General features: G+C 57.1%; 2 protein-coding genes across 4 annotated transcripts; one reads left to right on the plus strand and one right to left on the minus strand.

Annotated features, from left to right (window-relative positions):
• The first annotated feature begins 3,650 nt into the window (after nucleotides 1-3,650).
• Nucleotides 3,651-9,473, plus strand: RNF215 (ring finger protein 215). Of its 3 annotated transcripts, none has more exons than XM_079942299.1 (9): nucleotides 3,651-3,994; nucleotides 4,251-4,394; nucleotides 4,877-4,948; nucleotides 5,029-5,114; nucleotides 5,537-5,693; nucleotides 7,653-7,772; nucleotides 7,850-7,993; nucleotides 8,236-8,338; nucleotides 8,428-9,473. In XM_079942299.1, the coding sequence occupies exons 1-9, from the start codon at nucleotides 3,710-3,712 to the stop codon at nucleotides 8,448-8,450; spliced, it is 1,134 nt and encodes a 377-aa protein (XP_079798425.1). In that variant the 5' UTR covers nucleotides 3,651-3,709; the 3' UTR covers nucleotides 8,451-9,473. The 3 variants fall into 3 exon arrangements, with proteins under 3 accessions (XP_079798425.1, XP_079798427.1, XP_079798426.1); XM_079942301.1 differs by having other exon boundaries at nucleotides 7,865-7,993; XM_079942300.1 differs by having other exon boundaries at nucleotides 7,656-7,772.
• A 211-nt stretch (nucleotides 9,474-9,684) lies between these two features.
• Nucleotides 9,685-25,086, minus strand: CCDC157 (coiled-coil domain containing 157). Its single transcript, XM_079942302.1, has 11 exons — nucleotides 24,937-25,086; nucleotides 19,067-19,325; nucleotides 16,974-17,145; nucleotides 15,628-16,273; nucleotides 14,859-14,936; nucleotides 14,315-14,505; nucleotides 13,813-13,989; nucleotides 13,476-13,644; nucleotides 12,239-12,378; nucleotides 11,699-11,787; nucleotides 9,685-11,609 (listed from the first exon to the last, which is right to left on the minus strand). Exons 1-11 carry the CDS (start codon nucleotides 24,980-24,982, stop codon nucleotides 11,360-11,362), a joined length of 2,217 nt encoding a protein of 738 aa, XP_079798428.1. The 5' UTR covers nucleotides 24,983-25,086; the 3' UTR covers nucleotides 9,685-11,359.
• Between the last annotated feature and the right edge of the window lie 38 nt (nucleotides 25,087-25,124).

A 25,124-nucleotide genomic window follows, 5' to 3' on the forward strand; every position in this document is an offset into this window, starting at 1 on the left:
TTTGCAACCAAATGATTCATATGCAGAATATACAAATACATAGATATAGGCACAAGATACAAATAGGCATTTGCCAAAAGAGGAAACAAGAATGGTCAATAAATATGAAAAGATGCTCAACCTAATCATTAATCAGAGAGATACAAATTAAGGTCTTATGAGAGATCAACTGGCAAAAATTTGAAGTCTGACAATGCCAAGTGCTGGTAGGAATGTGGACCTGTACACTGCTGATGGGCGTACAGCCTGGTTGTGCTGGTACAGGACAGCCACGCTGGTAATAATTGTACATCAAATAAAACTGAAGATGCATACTCTCAGGAATTCCACTCCTGGGTATACTGTGCACTCTAGAATAGTGGTTCTCAACACAGACTGAACATTAGAATCATTTAAGGATCTTCTAAAAACTACTGATGCCCAACCTCTACTCCAAATCAACTGAATTGTTATCTCTGGAGGTGGGGCCTTTGTTGTTGGAAATGCTAAAAAGCTTGCACACCAGGTGACACTGCTGGCTGAGAACCATTCCCTGGGCATGTGCAGAACATCCCTATTTGAATAGTAAAAGACTGAAAACAGCCCGACTCACAATCACTAAAGAGATAAATCGTGATATCTTCATGTGTAGCATACAATGCAATAGAGAAAAATGAATGGACTAGGTATGTGTATCACCATGGATAATTCTAACAGAATGCTTAGCTCAAAAAGCAAGTCTGCAAATAATACATGCTATTTAAGTTCAAAAAAATCAACTTTAGGTCAACATACAAAAATCAGTTGTGTTTCCATACACCAGCAATGAATAATCCTAAAAGGAAATTAAGACAACAATTCTATTTACAATAGTATTCAAAAGAATAAAAATATCTGGGAGAGACTTCCCTGGCAGTCCAGTGGTCAAGACGCCGGGCATGGGTTCCATCCCAGGTTGGGGAACTAAGATTCCCGCGTGCTGCACAGCGCAGCCAAAACAAAAAGAATTACCATCTGATCCACTTCTGGGTATATCCAAAAGAATTGAAGGCAGGGACTCAAACAAGTGTTTGTACACCAGCATTCATAGCAGCATTATTCACAATAGCCAAAATATGAAAACAACTGTTACTGAACCAGGTTCGTTTTGCCCGTTGCACAAGCCGAAACGCTGGGACACTGAGGTTTGCAGCAAAGAAAGGGTTTATTCATAAGACAGCCAAGTGAGGAGATAGGAGTCTGCCTCCCTGAAGGCAAGGGGCTCCGGGGTATTTATGGGATGAAGATAAAGCAAGCAGGGCGGTCTGAGGCATGGGGAGTGTGGGGAGTGTAGGGAAAGGCGATTGGAAAAAGGGGTGGTAATCTTCATTCTGCACAGGCGTAACTGAACTACAGGTCTCTGCACGTTCACAGCACAATCTGAGGGTGGAATTTTGGCCCTCTGACATCAAAAGGTCACCAAGCAGGCACTCGAGCATGCCCAGTTGGAGGGTCGGTGGTCCTATCCAGTCTTAACCAGCTCACCTCGAACTAGGCACAGCTGACTCTAAGTTTCTGGAAAACAACTCGGGCAAATCTTATTGTTTAGGCCACTGCTGCTTGGAGAACATGCATCTTAAAATGACCTTGATTAGTGAAGGCAGGTGAAATGGATTTGACTCATTACCCACAGTTTTGCAACCAAAATGTCCATCAGTGGATAAATGGGTAAACAAATTTTGATATGTCCATAAGCTGGAATATTATTTCGTCATAAATAGGAATGAGGTGCCGACATCCATGACAACATGGATGAATCTTGAAAACATTATGCTAAGTGAAAGTAGCCATACACAAAAGGCCATGTATTATTGTATGATGTGTCCAGAATAGGTAAATCCATAGAGATGGAAAGCAGATCGGCGGCTGAGGAGAAGGGGAAATAACAAATGACTGCTTCACAGGTACGGGGTTTCCTTCTGGGGTGACGAAAATGTTTGGGAACTGGATAGAGGTGCTGGTTGCCCAGCGTTGTGAATGTACTCAATACCACTGATTTTCTGACTTTAAAATGATTCATTTTATGTTGTGTGAAACTCATCTCAATAGCAAAAGAAACCGGAGGACTGTCTGTACTTTTAATGAATGCATTCACTTGTAACAAAACTCTAAAAATATCAGGCAAATGAGAAACACAAAGTTCAGTTCACCAGTGTGGGATGTAATTGGGGAGGGACACCCTCCCTAGCGGTCTCGGCAGATTCTTAACCACTATGCCACCAGGGAAGTCCTCCATTTCTTTAATTTTGTATCTGTCTGAGACGATGGATGTTCACTAAACTTATGATAATTTCATAATGTACGTAAGTCAAATCATGATGCTGTAGCCCTTTAAACTTATACAGTGCTGTATGTCAATTATATCTCCATAAAGTTGTAAGAAAAAAAAAATCTCTCTTGACCTTGAAGTAACCAAGATATTCTCCTATGTTTTTTTTCTAAAAATGTTTAGGGTATTACTTTTCATATTTAGGTCTTTAATCCACATGGAATTGATTGTGTATGATGTGCAGTAGGAGTCTAATACCATTTATTTTCCTTATGGTAACCCATTCCCTTAGCACAATTTATCAAACAGTCCATCCTACTGCCTCCTCCCCTCTCCTCAAATGCAACGCTTCTTCGTACACAGCCATGCTTTTGTGTGCGGGTCAGTTTCTGGCTTCTGCGTTTGATGCCCTATTTGTCTGACTTCAGGCTGGTATCAGACTGTCTTATTCTCTCCATCTTATTCTTCAGGAGCATCTTGATAGTTCAACGTTGGTGGTTATCCAAGTGTTCCCTGTAAAATTCTTTCCATTTTTATGCATGCTTGAAATTTTTCATAATAAAATATTGGGGGAAAGAGTGTCATGGCTCCTCAGGCCTTTGCCCTTTTATCACGATACAATTTTTTTTTAAGTTTTCAGACTGAGCCAGCTCCCAGCAGCAGCAACCCCTGGGAGAGAAGGATGAATTTTAGGACCGTCCATGGAACTTTCACATTCCGGTGGGCATCAGACATGACTTGTTGGGGGTGAGGCAGTGCTGGTCTTCTATCGTGCCCATTTCAAGGCCTGAAGACTCAGCCTCTGGGCCCCACTGTGGAACTGTGTTAGCTGGGGGTCCCTGGCCCCTCTCTCTGCCCCTCCAAGACCCTTGCCTCAATCTCGCCCCTCCCCACCCCCGGAACACCTGTCAGGCCAGTCTCTGGAGTTCAGTCTGGTGGAGAAATGGAGAACCAGGCCAACCGTGTGACCATCAGGCGGCTCCAGAGCAAGGGCTAGCGTCCAGACCCCCAGAAGTTCCTCGTTGCTGCCCTTCTGGGGCCCCGATCGTGCCTCCGGCTCCCCAGGTCGCCAACTATCTTCCAACTATCTCCGTCGGTCTCCCTTCCTCTGGTCTCCGCCGTCTGACAACCAAAAGCTGGGAGCGCCTCCTCTGACTTCCCACCTCTGCCAGTTGACCTGGGCTCCGCCCGGCTGCAGCCCCGCTGACCGCCGGCGCCTGTGTTCTCCACGGCCACCAGGGGGCGCGCGCGGCCGGGTCTGGGCGCGGGAGCCGCCTCGAGCCCACCCCGCCTCCCGGCGCTCCTCCCCGTCCGGCCACGCCCCCGCCCCCGCCCCTCCCGGCGTCCCGCCCCGTCCGGCTGCGGCCTGGCTCCCTCCGCTTCCCCACGCACCCAGGACCCCCGGCGCTCCTGTGTCCGGCCATGGGCCCCGCTGCTCGCCCCACGCCGAGGTCGCCGCCGCCGCCTCCTCCGCCGCCGCCGTCGCCACTGCTGCTGCTGTTGCCCCTGCTGCCATTCTGGCTGGGCCTGGCGGGGCCCGGGGCCGCGGCGGACGGCAGCGAGCCCACTGCTAGGGCGGGGCGGGGGGCGGCCCGCGCCGTGCGGGTGGACGTGAGGCTGCCGCGGGAGGACGCTCTGTTGCTGGAGGGCGTCAGGATTGGCCCCGAGGCCGACCCGGCGCTCCCTCTAGGTGGCCGTCTGCTGCTGGTGAGCGCCGCTGAGCCATATGGCCCCCGCCCCGCCGTAGACCCTGCACCCAGATCCAGCCTTCATCCTGGACCAAGCCCTGTCAGCCCAGCGCCCCTTCCCCAGGCTGCCCAGGTCCCCAGCATTCCGGCTTCCAGAACCTGAGATCAGATGCCCTCCCCTCCAGACTCATTCCCAAACCCTGGCCTTGCATCGCTTGTGTGACCGATCCCCCTTCCTCCCCCTCCTCCTTCTACCATGGCCCCTTGCCCCACAGATGGACATCGTGGATGCTGAGCAGGAGGTGCCCGTAGAAGGCTGGATTGCAGTGGCATACGTGGGCAAGGAGCAGGAGGCCCAGGTTCACCAGGAGAGTCAGGACAGCGGCCCACAGGCCTATCCTAAGGCTCTGGTTCAGCAGGTGCAGGGGGTGTATGTGGAAAAGGGGCTGGAGGAAGGGTTTTCAAGGCAACTGCTAGAGCCAGACTACCAGGTGGGCCCCTAAGGAGCTTCCAGAGAAGCCCTGGGCCTGGCTGGGGCAAGGGACCCCAGGGGTAGACTGGAGTCAGTGTGGTTGGCAGCAGAGAGGTGGGAGGAGGCTAGAGAGAGTCAGGAAGCTCAACCAGACTCTGAGAGTATACAGTGGGGAGTTCCTGCTGGGGGTCGGTGGGCAAGCCTGCCCTGCTTGGACCAGGGAAAGCACAGTATTATTTGGGTCCCACAGAGCATCTGGGGGGAAGGTGAGAGGAATAAGGGTTTTTGCCCTTGATCTCAGGGAGCTTATAGCTGATCTGTCCAGAGGAAATGCTAACCGCGAGCCAGGAGCTGAGAACAACTGTGACCACAGGTGGTGAGACAGGTGTGTGGGCAGGGTGTGTGCTAGCCTCTGCCTCTGTCCTGCAGATGCGGAGGGCGCTCTTCCTGGGAGCCTCTGCCTTGCTTCTCCTCATCTTGAACCACAACGTGGTCCGAGAGGTAAACCGGATCAGGCTTTTGGGGCACATAGGCTGGGGAATGGGTGACCCGGCCTGGCTGACCTCCCTGTCCCCCTACAGCTGGACATATCCCAACTTCTGCTCAGGCCAGTGATTGTCCTCCATTATTCTTCCAATGTCACCAAGCTGTTGGAGGCACTGCTGCAGTGAGTTGGGGTTTGGGCTCAAAGGACTGGGCTTGGGTGCTAGGGTCCTTGGCTTTGTCGTGGGCTCAGGGGTCCTGGGACCACGGCCTTCCCTGTTAGTCTGAGACTGTAGCCTCCTAGTCTGAAAAACGGGTGAGAGGACTAGAAGGAGATGATTCTATGGGCTCTATAGGTGGAGGTGATTGGCTCCAGCAAGGAGGAAGCCAGATTCCTGATTGACTCTTCCCTGTGCTTGAGAGCCTCCTTGGCCGGCTGTTATGAGAACTAGAAAAACCACTGGCTGGGAAAGGCGTGGGGGCCAAAGCAGAAGGGCTGTGGGGTGATACTCAGGGGTATCCTTTTCCCACAAGGCTGGGGTGAGTGGGTCCGGGCCTCTCCTCGCAAGAGCCCTTCTGTCTGGCCCCTTTGGCCTCCCCTCTCAGGAGGACCCAGGCCACAGCTGAGATCACCAGCGGAGAGTCCCTGTCGGCCAACATCGAGTGGAAGCTGACCCTGTGGACCACCTGTGGCCTCTCCAAGGACAGCTACGGAGGATGGCAGGACTTGGTGTGCCTGGGAGGCAGTCGGGCCCAGGAGCAGGTGAGTGCCTGGAGAGAGGAGCGCTCCAGGCCAGCCACACCCTCGGCCCACCCAGAACTCACTGGCCGCTCCAAAGCACAGAGCTCCAGGTTCTGCCCCAGAGAGCTTACAGTGTAAAGGTCGTGCGAGACCTGCCACGTGTCAGCCTGGCTCAGCATGGCAGGGGGTATGAGGACAGGGCAGCTCCAGCCCTGGGCTCATGCGGCCCTATCAGGGGAGGAACTAGGCCAGAGACACTGTCACCTGTTGGGGTGATTACTGAGCTGGTGAGGGGCATGGCCCTCCAGGCATGGTGAAGGCGCCTGAGCTCAGCCTAGGGGCTTCGGGAGAGCTTCCTGAGCAGGTGTCACCATCTCTCCATGGACGAAAGGGGACGCGGACACAAGCCAGGGGGCGAGGGTGGGACAGAGTGTGAAGCTGGGGCTCACAGACCCCTCTTGGCAGTGGCCCCCAGAGTGCTTCCACCCTGAACCAAAGCAACATCTTATGACCCTAACAACACCCAACCTTGCCCATCAAATCATTTCTCAGCCCCTCTCCCACCACGTGTTGGCAGTTGAACTTCAGCATTGGCTGGGGAAGAACATGGTGGCAGAAAAATTTTTTTTTTTTTTTTTTTTGCTGTACGCGGGCCTCTCACTGTTGTGGCCTCTCCCGTTGCGGAGCACAGGCTCTGGACGCGCAGGCCCAGCGGCCGTGGCTCACGGGCCCAGCCGCTCTGCGGCACATGGGTTCTTCCCGGACCGGGGCACGAATCCATGTCCCCTGCATCGGCAGGCGGACTCTCAACCACTGCGCCTCCAGGGAAGCCCAAGGCACAAAACTTTTAAACGAATGCATTTATTAGTTGTGACACGTCCGCAGGCCCGTGTGCTGGTGGGTTAGCGGCTGGGTCTTGTTTCCTCCGCTGTGTCACCTCCTGAGCCAGCTCTTGAGTGGTCACAGCCTGTCTGCCGCACTGGATTTGGTGGCAGTTCAGTCTAGGTCAGTGTGTCCCCCTGGGGGCCTCTCAAAGGCGAAGTGAGGTACCTCAGACGTGGTTCCCTCCCACCAGCGGGAGCTGGAGGACCGCTGAGGGCAGAGTGGGTATGAGGAGGGTGGCAGGGGAGGTGAGGGGGGAACATTTGCCTGGCAGGGTTGGTCAGGGAGAGCTTCCAGAGCAAGAGGTGTCCAAAGCCATAAGCCAAGGGAGGGAGCGTGGAAGAAGAGCATTAGTTCCCAAGACCTGGAACAGTGTGGAAAGGCACAGACGTGGGAGGGGCAAGGAGCATGGGATGGGGGAGGGGGGAGGGGTGGAGATCAAGGGCCTTGAGGGCCCCCTGGTAGAAGAGTTTGGGTTTCCTCCTGAGGATGGGGAATGTGGAGGAGGTGGGAGGGGAGCATCAGAGGGAAGGGTCAAGTAGGGGTGCTGTGTAATCGGGTTTGCAGGTGAGATCCCTGTGACTGTGGGTGGGACCTGGGCGGGTGAGGCCTGAGCAGGGCACCTGAAGAGCAGCAGAGTGGGGAGGAGAGGAGGGGCGTGCGGGGCCTCTAGGGAGTGAGGAGACAGGGCCTAGGGACTAGCGCCCTCTCAGGCTGTGAACGCTCAGCCTGGATGGGCGTGGGTGGGTGGGTGATGGCAGCCAGGAAAGCAGACCAGGAGGAGTGCTGGGTAGGGATGGGGGTCCTGGGCTGGGGAGTCTGTGAGGCTGCCAGTAAGTAGATGCTTCTGTGAGTGCACAAACACCAGGTTTGTTGCCCAGGATTGGCCTGGGCTGAGCACTGATGTAGGGTGAATCTGGGGCAGCCCCTGAGAGAGCACGGGGCAGGGGCGGGGGACATCAGCTTCAGAAGAGGAAGCCTGGCGCCTCCGGGGTCATGGTGCCCATGGACCTCATCTGCCTGGTCCTTGGGGTGGATTTACTGGGTAAAGAGGGTGGGGTGGCTCCAGTGCCCCTGACACCCTGCTCTTCTCCCCAGAAGCCCCTGCAACAGCTGTGGAACACCATCCTGCTGGTGGCCATGCTCCTGTGCACAGGCCTCGTGGTCCAAGCTCAGCGGCAGGCATCCCGGCAGAGCCAGCGGGAGCCCCGAGGCCAGGTGGGAGCCAGCCCTCGGGGGCCCTCGGGAGCCCTGGTGTCCCCAGCCCTCGGGAACTGTGTGCCCTTACCCCACAGGTGGACCTGCTCAAGCGCCAGGTGGTGCAGAGGCTGGCGTCCCTCAAGACCCGGCGTTGCCGGCTGGGCCGGGCGGCACTGGACCCCCCGGAGCCTGGTGCTGAGACCTGCGCCGTGTGTCTGGACTATTTCTGCAACAAGCAAGTTAGTGCCCTGGGCAGAGGCCAGCCTTTGGCTGACACGTGATGCCCCCTACCCTGCTCCCAAGAGACCTGAGAAGTACCCCAACCAGACCTTCACCCAGCCCCACCAGAGCTATGGAAAGCAGCATGGGGGTGGGGCAGGTCACAGGGGTTTCAGTTCCCCAGCTCAGGTGTGGGCGTGGGGCCTGCTACCCCCACTGGAGGCCTATGCCTGTGGCCTGAGCCATCTCCCCGACCCTGCAGTGGCTCCGGGTGCTGCCCTGTAAGCATGAGTTTCACCGAGACTGTGTGGACCCCTGGCTGATGATCCAGCAGACCTGCCCGCTGTGCAAATTCAACGTCCTGGGTGAGCACCAAGGGTGGGGGCCCTTGACCATCTCCACCTGGTTCCCACCTGACACCTCCCTCCCTGATATTTTTTCTCCTCTCCTTCAGGGAACCGCTACTCAGATGATTAGCTGCCCCAGCTGGATCTCTGCATGTGGGATCTCTGCATCCCTCCATCTGCATCCTGGCCCTGGGCCCTGGGTGCCTGAAACAAGATGGCAGGGGGAACAGGACAGAAAACCCTATGGGTGGAAGGAGGGATAGGGGCCTCCCCTGCTGAGGGACAAGGTGCCCACCACATCCACACTGGGATGGAGGGACCACAGCCCCCAGGCTGAGGATGCAGGGCCCAGACCCAGCAGGAAGAGGGGCTGCTTTGGGGCCTTTCTCTGCCATCCCGGGGTGTGCCTGCCTTCCACTCAGACAGCTCCCAGGACTCTGGCCAGGGACCTGGGGAAGAAGGTGTGGGCAGTGCTGCTGTTCCCAGGGCTCTGGGAGCTCTCTGACCTGCCTGTCAGGGCATCCCTGGGGCCTGAGGCTGCAGTGGCCAGGTTTTGTGCTTATTTATTGGGGGTGGGTTGGGAGAGGAGCTATCTGGCCTTGGGGGCACTCTAACCTGACCATGTTCCATGACACATCTTGAAGGCTATGATGTTAAACCTAGCGGCCCTTCCATTGCCTGCTAACCCTCGGTCCTTGGGTACCGGCAGCTGCAGGTCCCATGGCCTGTCCAGCTGGGCTCCCTTCTGGGGCCTGGCTGGGACCAGAGGCCTTAGAAACCATCTAGTCCTGTGCTTCTCCGTGGGGTTACAGGTTGCTGACCAGGATACTTGAAGCCACAGGATAAATGTGGTACATCTTACAGGGGCATCCGTTTTTTTAGATTTGGGGTACGGGAGATTTAATATTAAACATGGATATATTTTAACATAAGATGTAAAATTTGTGTGGCTGTTTTAAGATAAACAAGTTGCCCTGGAGTCTACTGCCCATGGGAGGCAGATTCTAAAATGGCCCCCAACATTCCCCCAGCCCTTGGACACGCCTTATGTGATCCTGGCACTATGACGCTGATGGATTTTACTCCCATGATTAGGTTGCTTTATGGCACAGTTGACCTTAATATGGGAAAGCATCCAAGTGGGCCTGACCTAACCACGTGAGCCCATTAAAAGTAGAGTTTTCTCCAGCTGGTGGAAGGAGAGGAATTCAGAAATTTGAACCATGGAGGGGATTCAATGCCTGAGAAATTCTCTGTTGCCGACTTGAAGATGGAGGGGCCATGTGGCAAGAAGCTGGATGGCCTCTCAGAGCCCAGAGTAGCCCCGACAGCGACCAGCAAGGAAATGGACATCAGTTCGACAGCTGCAAGAACCAGAATTCTGCCCACAATCAGAATGAGCCTGGATTCTGCCCCACACTCTTGCAAAAGAAAGGCAGATGCTTTTTTTATTTTATTTATTTTTTATTTTTGGCTGCGTTGGGTCTTTGTTGCTGTGCGCGGGCTTTCTGTAATTGCGGCGAGCGGGGGCTACTCTTGGTTGTGGTGCGCGGGCTCCTCACTGCGGTGGCTTCTCGTTGTGGAGCACGGGCTCTAGGTGTGCAGGCTTCAGTAGTTGTGGCATGCAGGATCAGTAGTTATGGCTCTTGGGCTCCAGAGCACAGGCTCAGTAGTTGTGGCACACGGGCTTAGTTGCTCCACGGCATGTGGGATCTTCCCGGACCAGGGCTCGAACCCGTGTCCTCTGCATTGGCAGGCGGATTCTTAACCACTGCGCCACCAGGGAAGCCCCTGGCAGATGCTTTGATTTCAGCCTTGTAAGGCCCTGAGCAGAGAAACCACCCACACAGGGCCCGGACGTCTGACCTACAGACCTGTGAGCTACTGAATGGATGCAGAGAGGAGCCAGGCTGTGACAGGTCCTCCCCCTGCACTTGGGCCTGGGCCCCCTGCCTCAGGGAGCACACCTGAGGGCTGGCTCTCACCTGGGAGGGGCCCAGTCCAGACAGCCCAGGCTCCCTCAGCGAGCCCCCGGGCTCCACAGAAGCAAGAGTTGGGCAGCCTGTGGCCATGCCAGTTCAGCTACGTACACAGCTCTTCTTGACTTTTCTCTGTAAACTGAGGTGCTCTACTTGTTGGCCTCCTGACCAGGGAAAACTGTCATAGAAAGCCGAGAGCATCCCCCATCCCACCCCCACACCCAGAACTCCTCAGCAAGGTCTTAGTGCCTGTCCTTCACAGGCGGGGTAGCTCAGGACAGGCTGGAGGCTTCGTGAGGAAAACTGGACTACTGCAGGCCTGGTGTGCCTGGCGGCATCAGTGCCCTGACCCCAAGGGACGGCCTGGGAAAGCCAGGGCTGGCTTGGGGTGTCCCGCTCTCTGGCTGGGTGAAGCCTTGCCCTGCCTTCAGTGGCCTGGGGGTCCAGCCTCCTGGATTTAGAGAAACCCTTTCTGACTTGTGTTTCCTGAAGGTGAGGCGTTCCGCAGTGAAAGGGGGGCTGATTTTCTTGGATCCTTAATGTCCCCATGCCCAGGTTCACAGCTGGGTGGTCCCTGCCTGCCTTTGTGAGCCTGAGCCAGAACCCTGGCCTCTGACTCCTTCCTTGCCTCAGGTGTCCTCACTGGGCCCACCGTGGTGGCTGCTCTCCTTCCCCTGCGCACCCCCTACCCTGACCCTGCTCTTTATTGGTGGGGGTCACTGAGTCCATGTTACCCCTTAGTCTTTGCAGTGAGGATCAAAAGACTGCCTTTCACATCGCCCAGGTGCTAGAAGCTTCTTTCTGCCCTCAGTGTGTCCTCTTCCTCCACTGTCCCTGTCAGGAGGGAGGCAGGAAGCTCCCATTTACTGAGGGTGCACAGTGTGCCAGACCTCTGCTGGCCAATGACCCACATGGCTGGGGACTCAGGACAGGGAAGGAAGGACTCTTGCTCTGCTGAGCCAGTGTGGTGAGGCCAAGGTCGCTGTGAGCAGATGGCCTGGGCTTTATTACATGGGGTGGGTTGCCAGCTTCCCGCCCTCCAGCCCCACCCCACTGCAGGCTACGTGGGCCGCTCCTGGGGCTGGTATGCAGGGCTGGCCTGGCCCCGGCTTGGTGACAGTCTCCTTCTCAGCCTGGCCAAGGCCCGGATGGGGTTCTGGGCACAGGTGGTCGAGTGGGTCACATCCTCTAGGGAGGACTTGCTGGGTCGACTGCAGGGCTGCTGAGGCGGGGAGGCCTGGGGCTGGCCCGGTGGGGTCCTGCCCGCACTGGCCGTCCTGCTGCCAGGTGAGTGCTGCCTGCCCAGGGGCCTGAGGGAGGATCAGACGGCAAGATCCCCTGTGAGCGAGGGGGACCACCCCACCCCCACATGCCCCACCTCTGACAAAGCCTCACTCACCCTGGAGATGCTCTCTGGGCCTGGGCTGGGGGCGCTGCTCTGTGGATTCCCTTGCTGGGAGGGGCCCAGAGCTGGTCCTGTGGGATCAGCTGCAAAGAAAACCAAGCTCAGAAAGGCCCAGGATCCCCTCTGCAGCGAACAGAGAGGGTGTCATAGAGGAGGCGGGAGGGCCTGAACCTGTCGCCATGGCCCCTTCCTCTGAGGGGCAGAGTTTGGAAAGCCTTCCAGGACCTGTCCTTAGCCGTGGTAAGGGTGGGAAGGTTTGCTTTCTCATAAGGCTCCTGGTGCACTTGAAATAAAGGTTCAAAGGGCTAGAGGGGGGATTTGGAGCTAGAAGGCACGGTAACATCCTCATGCCTTCCTGAATCATGGCAGATGGTTCACAAAAGCACAGCTTAAAGCCACCTGAGAGCCCCATGTGCAATGAGCTGGGCTGATGGCAGAGTCCCTGGGGGAAGCTGAAGACCTCTGCTGGGTTGGGGGCCTCTTCCAAGTCCCCAAGGGCCGGCCCCTTTCAGGTGGGGGAGCCATGCTGCCCACCTTGAGGGCCCCCTGCTGGGCCACCTCCCGGATCTTAGACAGCATGGATCGCAGCCGCCTGTTCTCCTCCTGTAGGACCCGGATACGGATGTCGTTGGCCTGCACCTGCCTCTCCATGTCGTCCGTGACGTTGCCAGAGCCTGTGGAGACCCACTTTCTGGCACCCCACCCCATCAGGTCTGCCTCTTGTGCCCAACGAGACAGGACCTCAGAGGGCAGACACGCCAGCCGGTACATGCCTAGGGTCCCCGTGCCTAGGGTCCCCTGCCGGTGGCCCTGCAGGTGGGTGGGGTCAGCATACTGGACCTCCCACCTCATCTTTTTTCTCCTGAGGCCTTGTTCCCCCCCTCCCCCTGCACTCCCTACTCCCGTGCCTGCTGGGAGGTGACCAAAGCCTTGCAGAATTTGAGAGCTGAGGGGGACCTGGAGCTCACCAAATATTTAGCACATAGGTAAGAAAGTGAAGCTCTTCCAAGGCCACCTGTTTCCGGAGGGCCTGGGAGACAGTGACTCGTTCAAAGCCACAGCCGGCTCTTGGATATGAGTCTCAGGAATTCAGCAAGGATGTTCTTTCCCACTGCTGGGGGGACAGATGCTCCCCCTGACTCTGAACCCAGGCAAGGTGCTGCCTGCTCTGGTTATCAGTTTCCTGGTTTGTCACAAGCGGCTGCTACCTGCCTCGCGGGGCGGTTGACAGGGTGACACAAGGGCCCAGCACTCACAAGTGATGACTTATCATGACAAGCTAGATTGCACTGGATCATCCCAACAGCTCTGCACGGGGATTCACCCCAGAGCTTCAGGGGACTGGAGGGGTTGGGACGAGAACCCAGGCCGCCGGGCAGTCAGTCTTCCACTGAGATGGGTCCCTAGCACTCCCATGGACACTGGACAGTTGGGGCTGTTTCCCTGGAGCTGGCCCCATGGTGTAGTTTGGGGAGATGCCAGGACAGGGGACATGGAAGCTGAGCAAGGACTGGCCTGTGACGTGGTAAAGAGCACAGGCTACACAGGTAGCCAGACCTGGGTCTGGATTTGGCTGGGTGACCCTGAGCAGTCAGCTCCCCACTGGGCCTCTGTGTCCCCATCCACACAGAGGAGTGGGTAACACGCAGAGCACCTGTGTGGGGGGGGGGGCTCTGCCACCCTTGCTGTGGACCCATGTCCTGCCCTGATGAGCCCTCAGCTGCCCACCCCCAGCCCCAGCGTGCCCTCTGCACCAACCCCGGGCCCCTACTTTGGATCTGGGCTTCCACAGGCCTGTGCAGGTCCGGAAAGGCCACCAGCAGCCTCTCCCGCTCCCTCAACTCCACGAGCTCACGTTCTCGCTCCGAGATGGTCAGCTGCAGATCCGCTGTTGCCTGCTCCAGGCCTTGCTTCTCTCGCTGCAGGCTCTGCAGCAGCTCCTGGGGCAGGGGAGGCTCAGAGCTGAGGACCGGCTCCCAGCCTGCTGGGGACACCCCATCACCTCCACTCCCCAGGCACGGGGCAGGCCCGCAGGTGCTTAGCTGGCTGCAGGTTCCTCCAGAGAAAGGGAAGTACCGCCCCTGCCCCCTCGCCCTGCCTGCTCACACCTGCTGGGCCCGGAGCTGGCACTGCCCCTGCTCCCTCTCGCTCTGCACGTGCTGCAGTTGCTTCTCCACGTGGACCCGCTGGGCCTCGGCCTCAGCCAAACTGCCCCTCAGCTCCTCACGCTCCTGGTCCAGGGTGTCCAGCTGCTGTAGCAGGGCTCGCTGTTTGGCCTGCAGGGACTGAGCCGGGATGGGCAGGAGGGAGGCCATGAGGCCCATGGGGCCAGGCCCAGACACGCAGGACAAAGGAGGCAGCTGTATCCAAGCCCACCCCCTTGTGCTACATTTGTCTGTGCACATGTGTGCAGTAGAAGGGGTGGAGGGAAGAAGGGAGCAGACCCCAACCCTGGCAAGGCCAGGACCCCCAAGCTTGGAGACCTCGCCCCCACTTCTTTCCAGTCACAGTCGCCACTCAGGAATTCTCCTTAGGTCTCCAGTGTCTCCCCCCGTCAGTGGGGAGCCCTTTCTCTCCCCTTCGTTGCAGGAGACCAGGCGCTGACCTCACCTCCTGGTGGCGGACCATGCTATCGACACGGACCTTCTCCTTGTCCAGCTCTGTGCTGGCCCAGCGGATCTGCTGGCTGGCTCCGTCCAGCCGCCCTGCCAGCAGCTGCACCTGCTCTTCCAGCTGCTGCACCTGCCTCTCAGCCTCCGCCCTGTGCTCAGCCTCCTCTTGCAGCTCCTGGGCCTTCGTCTCTGCAGGATTGAGCGGGCGGGGGAGGGGGTAGAGCGGGGGAGCCCTGGGGAGTTCCTGCACTGCCTCTGACCCAGGACAAGACCTGGGAAGGGGGGCAGTGGTCACAGCACATCTCTGGGCCTCAGTGTCCTCAGCCACAAAATGGGGCTCTGAACCCTGCCTGAGGTGGGTTCTGAAAACAGTAGGTACTCTCTGGGTGGGAGGTGGCATCACCCAACAGTGTGGCCTCTCAGACCCAGCTTCCTCTGTGGTTCCCTTTAGCTTTGCCCCCAAAGCCCAGGAGACAGAGAGTGCTGGTCCAGCCACCGAGCACATGGCACACAGTACAGGGCTCCATGGCAGGGCTCCTCACCCACGGCCCGCGTAGACTCTCGCTGCTGCTTCAGCTCCCCCTCCAGGGTGGACACCTTTGTCTTGAGGTCACTTGTTTCTATGGCAGCCGAGAGAGACGCCCTTCAGAGGCTCCCTTGGGCCTGGCTTGCAGCCTTGACGCCCAGTGCACCCCACAGCATGGTGGCAGCCCTAGCCAGAGTGGAGGAGTGCCTGGGCTTGTGGGAGGAGTTCTGGGGAGGTGCCAGGAGGCCTGGGTCCCTGTCCACTCTGCTTCCTGTCGGCTGGCTGACTCTCTGGGCTTCAGTGTCCTCCATGGGGGTGACTTGCCCAACTCCCTCAGGCCTCACAACTTCAGCAGGAGCTGGCCCACTGTGAGTGCAATAGCTGCATCTCTGCCTGACGGCTTCTACTGAAGCCAAAGAGGGGCCTCAGCTGGCTGGAGCTACCTGGGGGATGAACTTCCCAGGAGTCCCCTTTGGTGACTGACAGGAGTGAGTGTATGAATCCGCCGCTCCCTCACCCCTCTCGTGGGACGACTCGGACTTCTACACAGGCTCCTGCGTTCCCCAGTGGGATTAAGCTCCAGTTGCCCACAGTGTAACCGGCTTGATGAGCACACCCCTTTTCCCCTGCCTCCCCTTCCCTGCGTCTGCTGCCCACTCCCAGTCCAGGTTTCTTCCACACCAACTCCCAGCACCCACAGCCCTGTTGCGGGGTCTGCTCCCGGGGGAGCCCATGCTCAGGCTGTGGCAGAGCCTGGCACTGAGGGTCCGGCCTCAGGCACAGACCTGCGAGCAGCTGCCGCCTGTCGCGCTCCCACTGGGCCAGGCGCTGCTCGGCCTCGTCCGCCTGCCGCCGCTGTGCCCCCTGCTCCTGCTGCAGGGCCTGCTCCAGCTCACCCACTTGCTTCCTCAGTCTGTCCTTCTGCCCCTTAGCCTCCTCCAGCTGGGCCCTGAGGGGCCCCATGAGCTGAGTGAGGGCCCCCATGTGCTTGCTGAGGCGTGCCAGGTCTTTGCTCTGCTCGGCCGCCCAGTGGCCCATGGTGGTGGCCGGCAGCGGCCTGAGCCCCATGCTGTCCTGCACCAGATGCTGGAACTGGCCTAAGGATGAGGGCAAGTTCTGGCTCTGACACAGGCTGATGACCATCTTGCCCACCTCCTGCAGGCTGCCCTGGACGCTGGTGCATGCATCACAGGGCACCAGGGCTGTCTCCATGGTCTGGGAGTGGACACTCCTGGTGTTTTCGGCCGTTCTGGCTGGACACTGCAGGGAAACGCTGACAGGGAGTCTGTCCAGCTCTTGGCAGGTCTGGGGCAAGCCTGGCATTGGTGAGGTGGGCTTGATGAGCTTGGCGGTCACAAATTCAGGGCTCCTGGCTGGCTCGCCCTTGGCTGTGGGCTTGGAGGTGGGGGTCTCCCCTTGGTTTGCCCTTTTCTGTAGTCAGGAAGAGAAAGGGAAAGCAGGTGAGGGAGATGGGCCCTGGAGGTGACCAGCTCTCTGGGGATTTCTCTGACAGCAGCCACTCCTGATACTCAGACCTTCAGATGATATCTGATACCAAGGTGAGTGAGAGAGCATGCCTTCTCCTTTCTGCTACCTCAGCTTACCAAGCCCAGGCTCCATTATGTTACATGCATGGCACTGGGAGGGTAATACAGTGACAGACACAGCTGCCGGATACTGGGCCCTTGCTTAGTGGACTTGTCTGCTCTTGTGTTGCTGAAGCCACTGTCAGTTTCAGTTTCCTTCCCATTATGGTGACAGTGGTCCTGCCCACCAGGTGGTTGTGAGGGTTACGGAATAACCCATAACAAATGGGGTCGATACAAACACCATTCCCCAACAATGCCCTGGGAGGTAGGGACTGTTATCACCCCCACTGCACAGATGAACAAACTGAGGTTCAGACTAGGTAGGATTTTTCCAAAGCCCCACAGTGTAAACTGCAGAACCAGATGGCCCACACATGACCCCCAAGGCCTGCATTGTGAACTGCCAGGCTGCATGGGCCTTGAGTGGGGGCTCCAGAGTGGAGCCAGCGACAGATGAGGTGCACATGTGGTGTGCGAGGAGCCTGGGGCAGGTGGACTGATGTGAGGGTGACTGCATTTGGGGAAGCGGGTGGCTGACCCACCTGGGGGGCCACCTGCCGAATGAGCATGACCAGCCTCAGCAGGCTGTTCCAGAAGCGCCGCACTGTGAGCCCCACGGACATGCAGGGCCTGGAAGCCCTGGCGGGGGGCACCGTCTGCTCCACGCTGAGGTTCTCCAAGTAGCTCGCGCAGCTCTGAAGCAGCAGCAGGAGCCTGTGGGCAGAGATGGCAAGGTTGGCTGGGGCAGAGCCCAGCACCAGTGTGCCCTCACACCACACGACCGGCAGCCTCCTGCTCTGGGAACCGGCCCGGGCGTCAGGGACTCGGAGCGTCTCAGAATACGCTCTGCCTGACCCAAGAGCCACTTCTTCCAGGAAGCCCTCCCTGAAGGCTAAGCTTGGGGCCCCTTCGGGACCTCCTGGGTGGCAGCACTTCTGCCTGGCTGCTCCCCACTGGACTAGGAGGCTCTGGGAGGCTGGGCCTTGCCTTGGTTGTGTCCAGAGTCCTCAGAAAGTGCTGGGTAAGTGGCTGCCTTCCACCGTGTGGCTCAGAGCCTTCACCTTGCAGAGGACCCAGCTGAGACCCCCAAAGCGGAGGAGGCTGCACACGGCCTCAGGGTGAGTGTGCAGGGCAGTGTGCCCTGCAGTTTCCTGATTCTAGTTGGGGGTGGGGGTCCTCCTGTGGGATGAGCTGCTTCTGCCACAACGGAGACTAGAGTGAGAGAGCCAGGTCCCTATCCTACCCTGAGTCAGGGGCTAATTGTAAGGAAAAGGGGTGTTGGGAAGAGAAGTAGGTATTTGCATGGGAATCAGGCTGTTTTAAAAGAAGAGATACTGTGTTTACAAAACATATGGGCAGATAAGTGACCTCAACTTGTTGCAGGTGCAGGAGGGTCATCCCAAACCAACTGTGCCCTTGGGCAGAGAGGGCCTGGGGGAGGGTTGCTGACCGCTCCAGGCCATACCCCTCTCTAGGCCAAGGTGTTCTCCTCTGTGAATGGGGACAATGAATGAGCAGCACTGGAGGGTGGAGAGTGACCTGGACAGACGGGCCAGGCGAGGGGTGGGAAGGCGGGTCAGCTCCAGCTTTCTAGAAGGCGGATTGTTGATCCGGGCCCTGACGGGCTCGGCCAGCACAGGGACGAGTAGGCGGGGCACTCCTAGCAGAGGGCACAGCAAGGAAGGAAGGTGTGTTCTGGGCTCACACATGTTCAGCCCCCTACAGGGTCCAGGTAGTGCTTTCACACCGTCGGCTCCTCCAGGCCTCTGAGTGGTTACCCTGGCTTCTAATTGTCTCCAGGCAGGTCATCCCCAAACTGCTGGGGTCCCTGCCTGTCTGGCCCCCGTGACTTCATTAGCATGCAGGGTTTGGAGCACATGGAGCCTGGGCTGTGGTCCCCAGGGAGTGGAGGCTGATGACCATGCTAATGTGAAAGACAGTGTAGAAGTGGTGGGGCTACAGGGGAATCCACTGGCCTCCTTCCCAGCAGGGCCAGGATTTGGAAAAGCACATCCCGTGTCTGGCCCTGTGACACATGGAAGGGACAGGAAAAACAGCCTGGGATGGAAAGTCTGAGCAGCATCTGTAGTGTCCTCGACACACAGAAACCCTAAGGAAGCAGCTGGCGGTGGCTGGAGAAGTAGCCGTCAGAGCTGTGGTGTCACAGAGACCAACAGGGTGGCCAGCAACTCCCTGAAGGTGGACTATAAGACACACGGCACAGGGGCTTCCCTGATGGCGCAGTGGTTGAGAGTCCGCCTGCCAATGCAGGGGACGCGGGTTCGTGCCCCGGTCCGGGAAGATCCCACATGCCGTGGAGCGGCTGGGCCCATGAGCCGTGGCTGCTGAACCTGTGCGTCCGGAGCCTCTGCTCCGCAGCGGGAGAGGCCGCAACAGTGAGAGGCCCGCATACTGCAAAAAAAAAAAAAAAAAAAAAAGAGACACACAGCACAGCGTGACACAGATGAGATCGCTATGAGGGCCCTGAACCAAGCTGGCCCCTGACAGTATTCAGTCAAAGGTGATTGTTGTCATCAATGTCATCACCCCGCCAGAAGCGGATCCTGTGGCTGCTACTGGTTTATGGGGTGGGTGCCAGCATCTTGAGATGACCAGGTTTGGTCCAGGTTCTCACCTGTCGATGACCAACTCCAGCAGCACAGCGTGGGACAGCTGCGTGAACTCGGGGTCACCTGGCACGTGGTCGTAGTGCTCTAGCAGGGCCACCATGTCCAGGTCACAGGCCATGCGGTCAGGGAACTTCCAGGAGGGGAAGTGCACGGGCCCGGCACGCGAGAACACGTCCACGATGGTGCCCTGAAGGTCGGTGAGGTCCCTGCGCAGGCTGTCCATGCAGGCCTGGCTGCCCAGCAGGTGTGCCATCCTCGTGGCTCCTGGGGTGGACAGAGAGGATCCCCGTTAGCCAGAGCCACGTGGCTGCTGCTGGAGGAAGCTTCTGAAAACCCCAGAAAACCTGCTGAAATCCAACCTCGACCCTGGGGAGAAGTCGGTTCCCTGGCCCCTTTGGGACCTGTTTGTGGGTGACCTCACCAGCCTCCCTCTCATCCACCCTACCCCACGCCCACACTACTGATTTCCTCGGTCCACAAGTCCCTCTGAGGACCTGTGTGTGCCTGGCCCCTGCTGAGTGCTGGGTGGATACAGCTGTGTATGAGGTTGTACTTGCTGTCCTTCCCTCCCTGAGCAAAGCACTGGACCGGCTACTGACAACAAAAAGACAGTTGTAGCTATAGTATGACGGGGAGCACTGGACCACCCCTGGCCACTCTCGTCTCCTGCCTGGACTGCAGCAGCAGTTCCAGCTGGGCCACAGGCCTGCCCACTGGAATCTGATCCACTTCTGCTATGGAGACCTGGGCCAAGCCTATCTGACCACATCACACTGGCCAACAACCCCTCAGGACTCACTTTGGCCCTTGGGAGAAAGGCTACCTCCAGGCACACCCCTCCCCTTGTCCTCTCTCGTCACCTCCCCTCCCCTCCCCTCTCCTCCACTCCACATACCATCAGCTACAAGCAGCAGCTCCTGTGTGTGCAGGCACTCGTTTCTGAATCCATGCCCATCTGTCTCTTCCATCTGAGTCATGCTTCCCCCATCCAATTCCCATCACCTGCCTAACTCCTCTCATCCTTCAGGGTTCCCGGACATCACCTCCTCCAGGAAGCCTTCCCTGAGCACCCTCCAGGCTGGCTTAGATACTCCCTCTGGGCTTTCCCCATCTTGGCCCTGATTGCTCTCTGCAGGAACGGCCTCTGCTCTCTAGGACAGGTTCTCACCGCACCTCAGTCACTGTGGTATCCCCAGTATGGCAGCCTGGGGCCTGGCCTATTGCAGATGCTCACTGACAAATGAACGACTAGTAATTGAACGGAGAAAAGAAAAAGAATCCACAAAGAAAATTTAAAATACCTTGACTTTGGGAGGAAAACAAGTCCTGAAGTGTAAGAGAGGAACACCTGAAAATTTGTATGGATAGCTATCCTAATCATTCTAGTGACGGGGGTCCATTATATGTTGATACAGGGGTCCCAGTCCTGCCCCTTTCTGGCTGTGTGGTCATGGGCAAGTCACCGCACCCCTCTGAGCTCCAGCTGTCTCACTTGTAAGATGGGGACACCATCCCCCATCAGGCAAGGTGGTATCTGCAAGTAACGTGCTTGGTCCAGGACTTCCCTGGTGGTGCAGTGGTTAAGAATCCACCTGCCAATGCAGGGGACACAGGTTGGTTCCCTGGTCTGGGAAGATCCCACATGCTGCGCAGCAACAAAGCCCGTGTGCCACAACTACTGAGCCTGCACTCTAGAGCCCGTGAGCCACAACTACTGAGCCCTCGTGCCACAACTACTGAAGCCCATGCACCACAACAAGAGAAGCCACCACAATGAGAAGCCCGCGCACCACAACAAAGAGTAGCCCCTGGGCTTCCCTGGTGGCGCAGTGGTTGAGAGTCCGCCTGCCGATGCAGGGGACATGGGTTCGTGCCCCGGTCCGGGAAGATCCCACATGCCGCGGAGCGGCTGGGCCCGTGAGCCATGGCCGCTGAGCCTGTGCGTCCGGAGCCTGTGCTCCACAACGGGAGAGGCCACAACAGTGAGAGAGGCCCGCGTACTGCAAAAAAAAAAAAAAAAAAAAAGAGTAGCCCCTGCTCACCACAACTAGAGAAAGCCCGCAGGCAGCGATGAAGACCCAACACAGCAAAAAACAAAAAAAAATAAAAAAGTGCTCGGTCCAGGGCAAGGCACCAGTAAAAGTTCTGCAGCCATAGTAACTATTATTACTGTGATTACTATTACTAGCAGTAACAACAGCAAAGACCATCCTTGTCTGGAGCTGCTGTCTACCTTCCATATTTCCTTTTCTCCCCTGCGGCTCGCACAGATTGCTTCCCTTCCATCTTTGCCGTGTGTGGACATCTGAAGACAGTGATTTGGATGAACCATCCCTGGCCCTTGACTCAGAAGGTCTGGCCCCTCCCGTGGCTCTTCGCAGGCCTCTGACAGCAGGTGTCAGAGCCAGCAGCCCTGTGGATGCTGAGCCCTGGTCCCTCCCCACCCTGCAGTGGGGGCCCCTTGTCCTTTGTGGTTTTCTCAGCAGCAGAAAGTTCCTTGCACCAAAGCCCCACCCTGCAGTAGGGGCTGCTTGGGCAGGATTTAGGCCCCCAGGAAGTCCAGGCCGGGCAGGGAAACCTCTCTTCCTCCAACCTGTTTCCATCTCCCAACCTTCCTCATTGCAGAAAATGGCACCCTCACTGGAAGCACCTGGGCACTTCCTCGAATCCCTTTCCTTTATCCCCACATCCAGGCACCCAGTGCTGCTAGCTCCACACCCCACCCACTCTGAGAACCCGCCACCTCTGTCCATCAACACTGCTCCACACCCCCCACCTCCCCCAGACCACTGCCCCAGCCTTCCTGAGGGTCGCCCTCTCCCCTCCCCAGCACCCCCTCGCACCTCGGCGTCTCACCCCCGTAGAATATGCTTCCTCCCCATACTCTGTCTAAATAAGATGCCTCCCGCAGATCCCCGGGCTGGTGAGGTCCCCTGTTACACATTCTCAAAGCAGCCTGTGCTTTTCCCTCCCAGTACACACCACAGTGGCATGGAATCATTGAGTCACTATTTGCAGTTGGGAATCTGTCTCCCTGCGAGCACGTAGACCATTTTTTAGTTCATTGCGGTATGACCTGGCCACCTGGGCTGGGACCCGAGGGCCTGCCTGTGCCCACAGGTGCAGGGAAACCCAGAGGCCCCAGGGTGGTTCCTGAGGGCAAGCCAGCCTCTCCGGCCTCCCAGAGGACTGGGCCCTGTCCTCACCTCTGCACAGGTGCCTGTCCGTGGAGCTGGATGTCTGAGTGCCCCCAGCTCTTGGACTTGCCTGCGGGCTTTCGGGCTCAGGGTCAGAAGCTCAGCCAGGTGCCTGGCTTCCCGTGTCCAGCTCTGCAGTCCCTGGGACTGGATGTAGGGAGAGTGAGGGAGTGGGCACTCAGGGAGGGCTTCCTGGGAGTGGGGGGCAGGGAGGAGGCTGTCCCAGACGAAGGGGGTTGTTTCAGGCTGGAGGATGGGGCAAGGGAAAGGGCAGGTGGGGTTGCCAGCCTTGAGCCTGAGCACCGCTGGCTCTGACTAGAGGACCTACTGTCGGCCACTTTCCAAATCCACCTTCTTTATTTATTTATTTTTATTTTTTGGCTGCACCACGCGGCACGTGGGATCTTAGTTCCCTGACCAGGGATTGAACTCGCACCCCCTGCATTGGAAGCGCAGAGTCCTAACCACTAGACCCCCAGGGAAGTCCCCAAGTCCACCTCCTTTAAACAGATGAGGAAACTGAGGCTTTGGGAAGTTAGGGGGCTAGCCTAAGATCACTCAGGGAGCTGAGACTCTTGAGTCCTACATCTTCAGGCCATACTACTTCAGGCCAGCACTGGACAAAAGAAATATAATGCAAGCCATGTATGGGTTTTAAAATTTTATACTTGCCACATTAAAAAAACTAAAAAGAAAGAGGTAAATTAATTTTAATAACATATTACTTAACTTAATATACCCAAAATATCTCTTCAATGTTAAATCAATATAAAATATTAAGTCTATTTTTTTGCATTAAGTCTCAAAATCCAATGTCTATTTGACACTTATAGCACATCCCAATTTGGACCAGCCACCATTTTCATATACAGCACCACATGGGCTGGTGGCTATTATATTGGACAGTGCAGGGGTAGGGGGTCAGATCCTGTGTTCATTAAGCAGATGGTGACTGAGTATCTTCTACATGTTGGGCATTGTGTCAGGGATAGGGACAGAGCAGGGCACACAGAGCACTGTCCCCCAGGAAGCACCATCTATGTCTGAGGGTCTCTGCAGGGGGCAAGTCTTGGTGTGTCAGCTCTACAGTTCCACCCACAGGTGGGGTGATGAGTCCCCACAATACACACACACACACACAGGTCCACTTCCCACATACAAATGTTGCCTCAGTGATGGCCTCTCATAAGATATTGCCACCCATGAGGTGTTATGTCCCCAAAGAATGAGGCAGAAACAAACAGAAAAACCGACTGAAACATTCTGAAACACAACATTGAAAAACATCCGAGGTTACCCTACGTCGTTTCTTCTGAACAGTGGGGATTTGCAGATACAAGCCTGTTTTGAGAAACGTGTGTGTGTGTGTGTGTGTGTGTGTGTGTGTGTGTGTGTGTCAAGTGAAGGAACATTTGACACAGGCTTTCTCTGTAATTCCTGGGTCCTGAGTAGAACCCTCTCCCTGAAGCTGCCAGCCCCGCACTGTTCCTGAGATCACACAAGTGCTGGCACTAATTGAGCCACCACTACCCTGGTGTGGGAGCAGCAGGTAACTCTGCCTCTCCTCAGGCCCCTCAGCCCAAGGTGGACTTTTAACTCGCAGAGAAGTGAAGGAGCCTTTCCTGCACTCCCGTTTAACATTCGAGTCCTTTCCCTCTCTTCTCCCGCTTCTCTCTCGAGACCGCTGGGACCCTACCCCTCAGGTAAAGATTATGCCTCCCTCCTGGCCAGTGCACCCATGGAAACACTTTAGAAACTCTAAAACCATCTAAATGGCAGTGTCAGTCTCTGACTCAGGAGTGCTAATTGCCTGGATCCCTGGGGACACTGAAGGAATCCAGTGAAGACAAAGGAGTAAGTAACTGCACTAATAGAGAAGAATGGGCTGGGTTTGGATTCTCACTCCACCATGTGAACTGAGGATGTGAACCTCTCTGTCCTCACCTGTAAGTAAGTTGCTATATGAAATAAATGATGGAATGCATGTAGTGTTTGGCACATGGTCTGGTTCATGGTACGGGTTCAATAAATCCTAACTATCATTATAATTCAACAATAATAATAAGAATGACATAAACCAGCTATGGTGTGTATGTGAGGAAGAGAGACGGGGAGGAGACTTGGGAGGGCATCTTTTCCTATCCCCCCTCCCCCACCCCCCATTTCACAGGTGAAGAAATTGAAGTCCAGGCCAGGGTTCAGGAGTTGGGAGAGAGGGGAAAGGGAGGAGAGGATCTCAGGAGGTGAAGCGAAAAGGGCGGGATTCGAGGTGTGCTGCGGAGCGGGAAAGTGGTCCGCAGGGACCAACCTGCGGGCGTGAGGGGTGGAGCCTAAAGAGGAAGCCTTGATTTGAGTTGGTCTACGGGGTTTGAGGGGGGGACTATGAAAGCCAGGGGTGGAACTGGAAAAGGCAGGCCCGTGGGAAAAGGGACCCGTGGGAATTAGGGATTGAGATTTGGGAAGGGGGTCTGAAAGAGGTGGGCCTGAAAGCAAAAGAGGGGGCTGGGGGAATAGGGAGGCGGGGCTTTGGCCAAAGTGGGAGGCCAATGGGAGAGAGCGGGGGCCTTGGAAGGCGGGGGTCGGAGAGAGAGAGGAATCTTCTGGTGGAGTAAAGGGTAGGGGGGCCGGGGCCGTGGGGTGCGTGCGAGGGCGTCGGCGGGAGATGTAAAACGTCTCACCAGTCTCCGGCGTCGCAGCCTCAGCCACTGTGTCTGGTCGGCTCATGAAACTGCCCCTAGGCGCGCCTGCCGCTCCTGGGATCCCCGGCAAAACGCATCCCGGCTCCCCGACCGCTGCCACGGCAACGGCGTCTATCGAGAGGGAGGGGCGGGAATTTACGTCACGGAGAAGGGGCGGCCCCGGAAGT

The sequence above is a fragment of the Stenella coeruleoalba genome (genome assembly GCF_951394435.1).
Source record: "Stenella coeruleoalba genome assembly, chromosome: 14".
In the NCBI taxonomy this organism is placed as follows: domain Eukaryota; kingdom Metazoa; phylum Chordata; class Mammalia; order Artiodactyla; family Delphinidae; genus Stenella; species Stenella coeruleoalba.

Bases quoted from the DNA above. Each gene is read 5' to 3' on its own strand.
- RNF215 (XM_079942299.1), top strand. From the start codon at position 3,710: ATGGGCCCCGCTGCTCGCCCCACGCCGAGGTCGCCGCCGCCGCCTCCT. The intron at 3,995-4,250 runs GTGAGCGCCGCT...CTTGCCCCACAG, and splicing joins TAGGTGGCCGTCTGCTGCTG to ATGGACATCGTGGATGCTGA. The intron at 4,949-5,028 runs GTAAACCGGATC...GTCCCCCTACAG, and splicing joins ACCACAACGTGGTCCGAGAG to CTGGACATATCCCAACTTCT.
- CCDC157 (XM_079942302.1), bottom strand. From the start codon at position 24,982: ATGAGCCGACCAGACACAGTGGCTGAGGCTGCGACGCCGGAGACTG. The intron at 17,146-19,066 runs GTGAGAACCTGG...CTCTGCCCACAG, and splicing joins CTGGAGTTGGTCATCGACAG to GCTCCTGCTGCTGCTTCAGA. The intron at 11,610-11,698 runs GTGAGTGAGGCT...ATCCTCCCTCAG, and splicing joins GCCCAGAGAGCATCTCCAGG to GCCCCTGGGCAGGCAGCACT.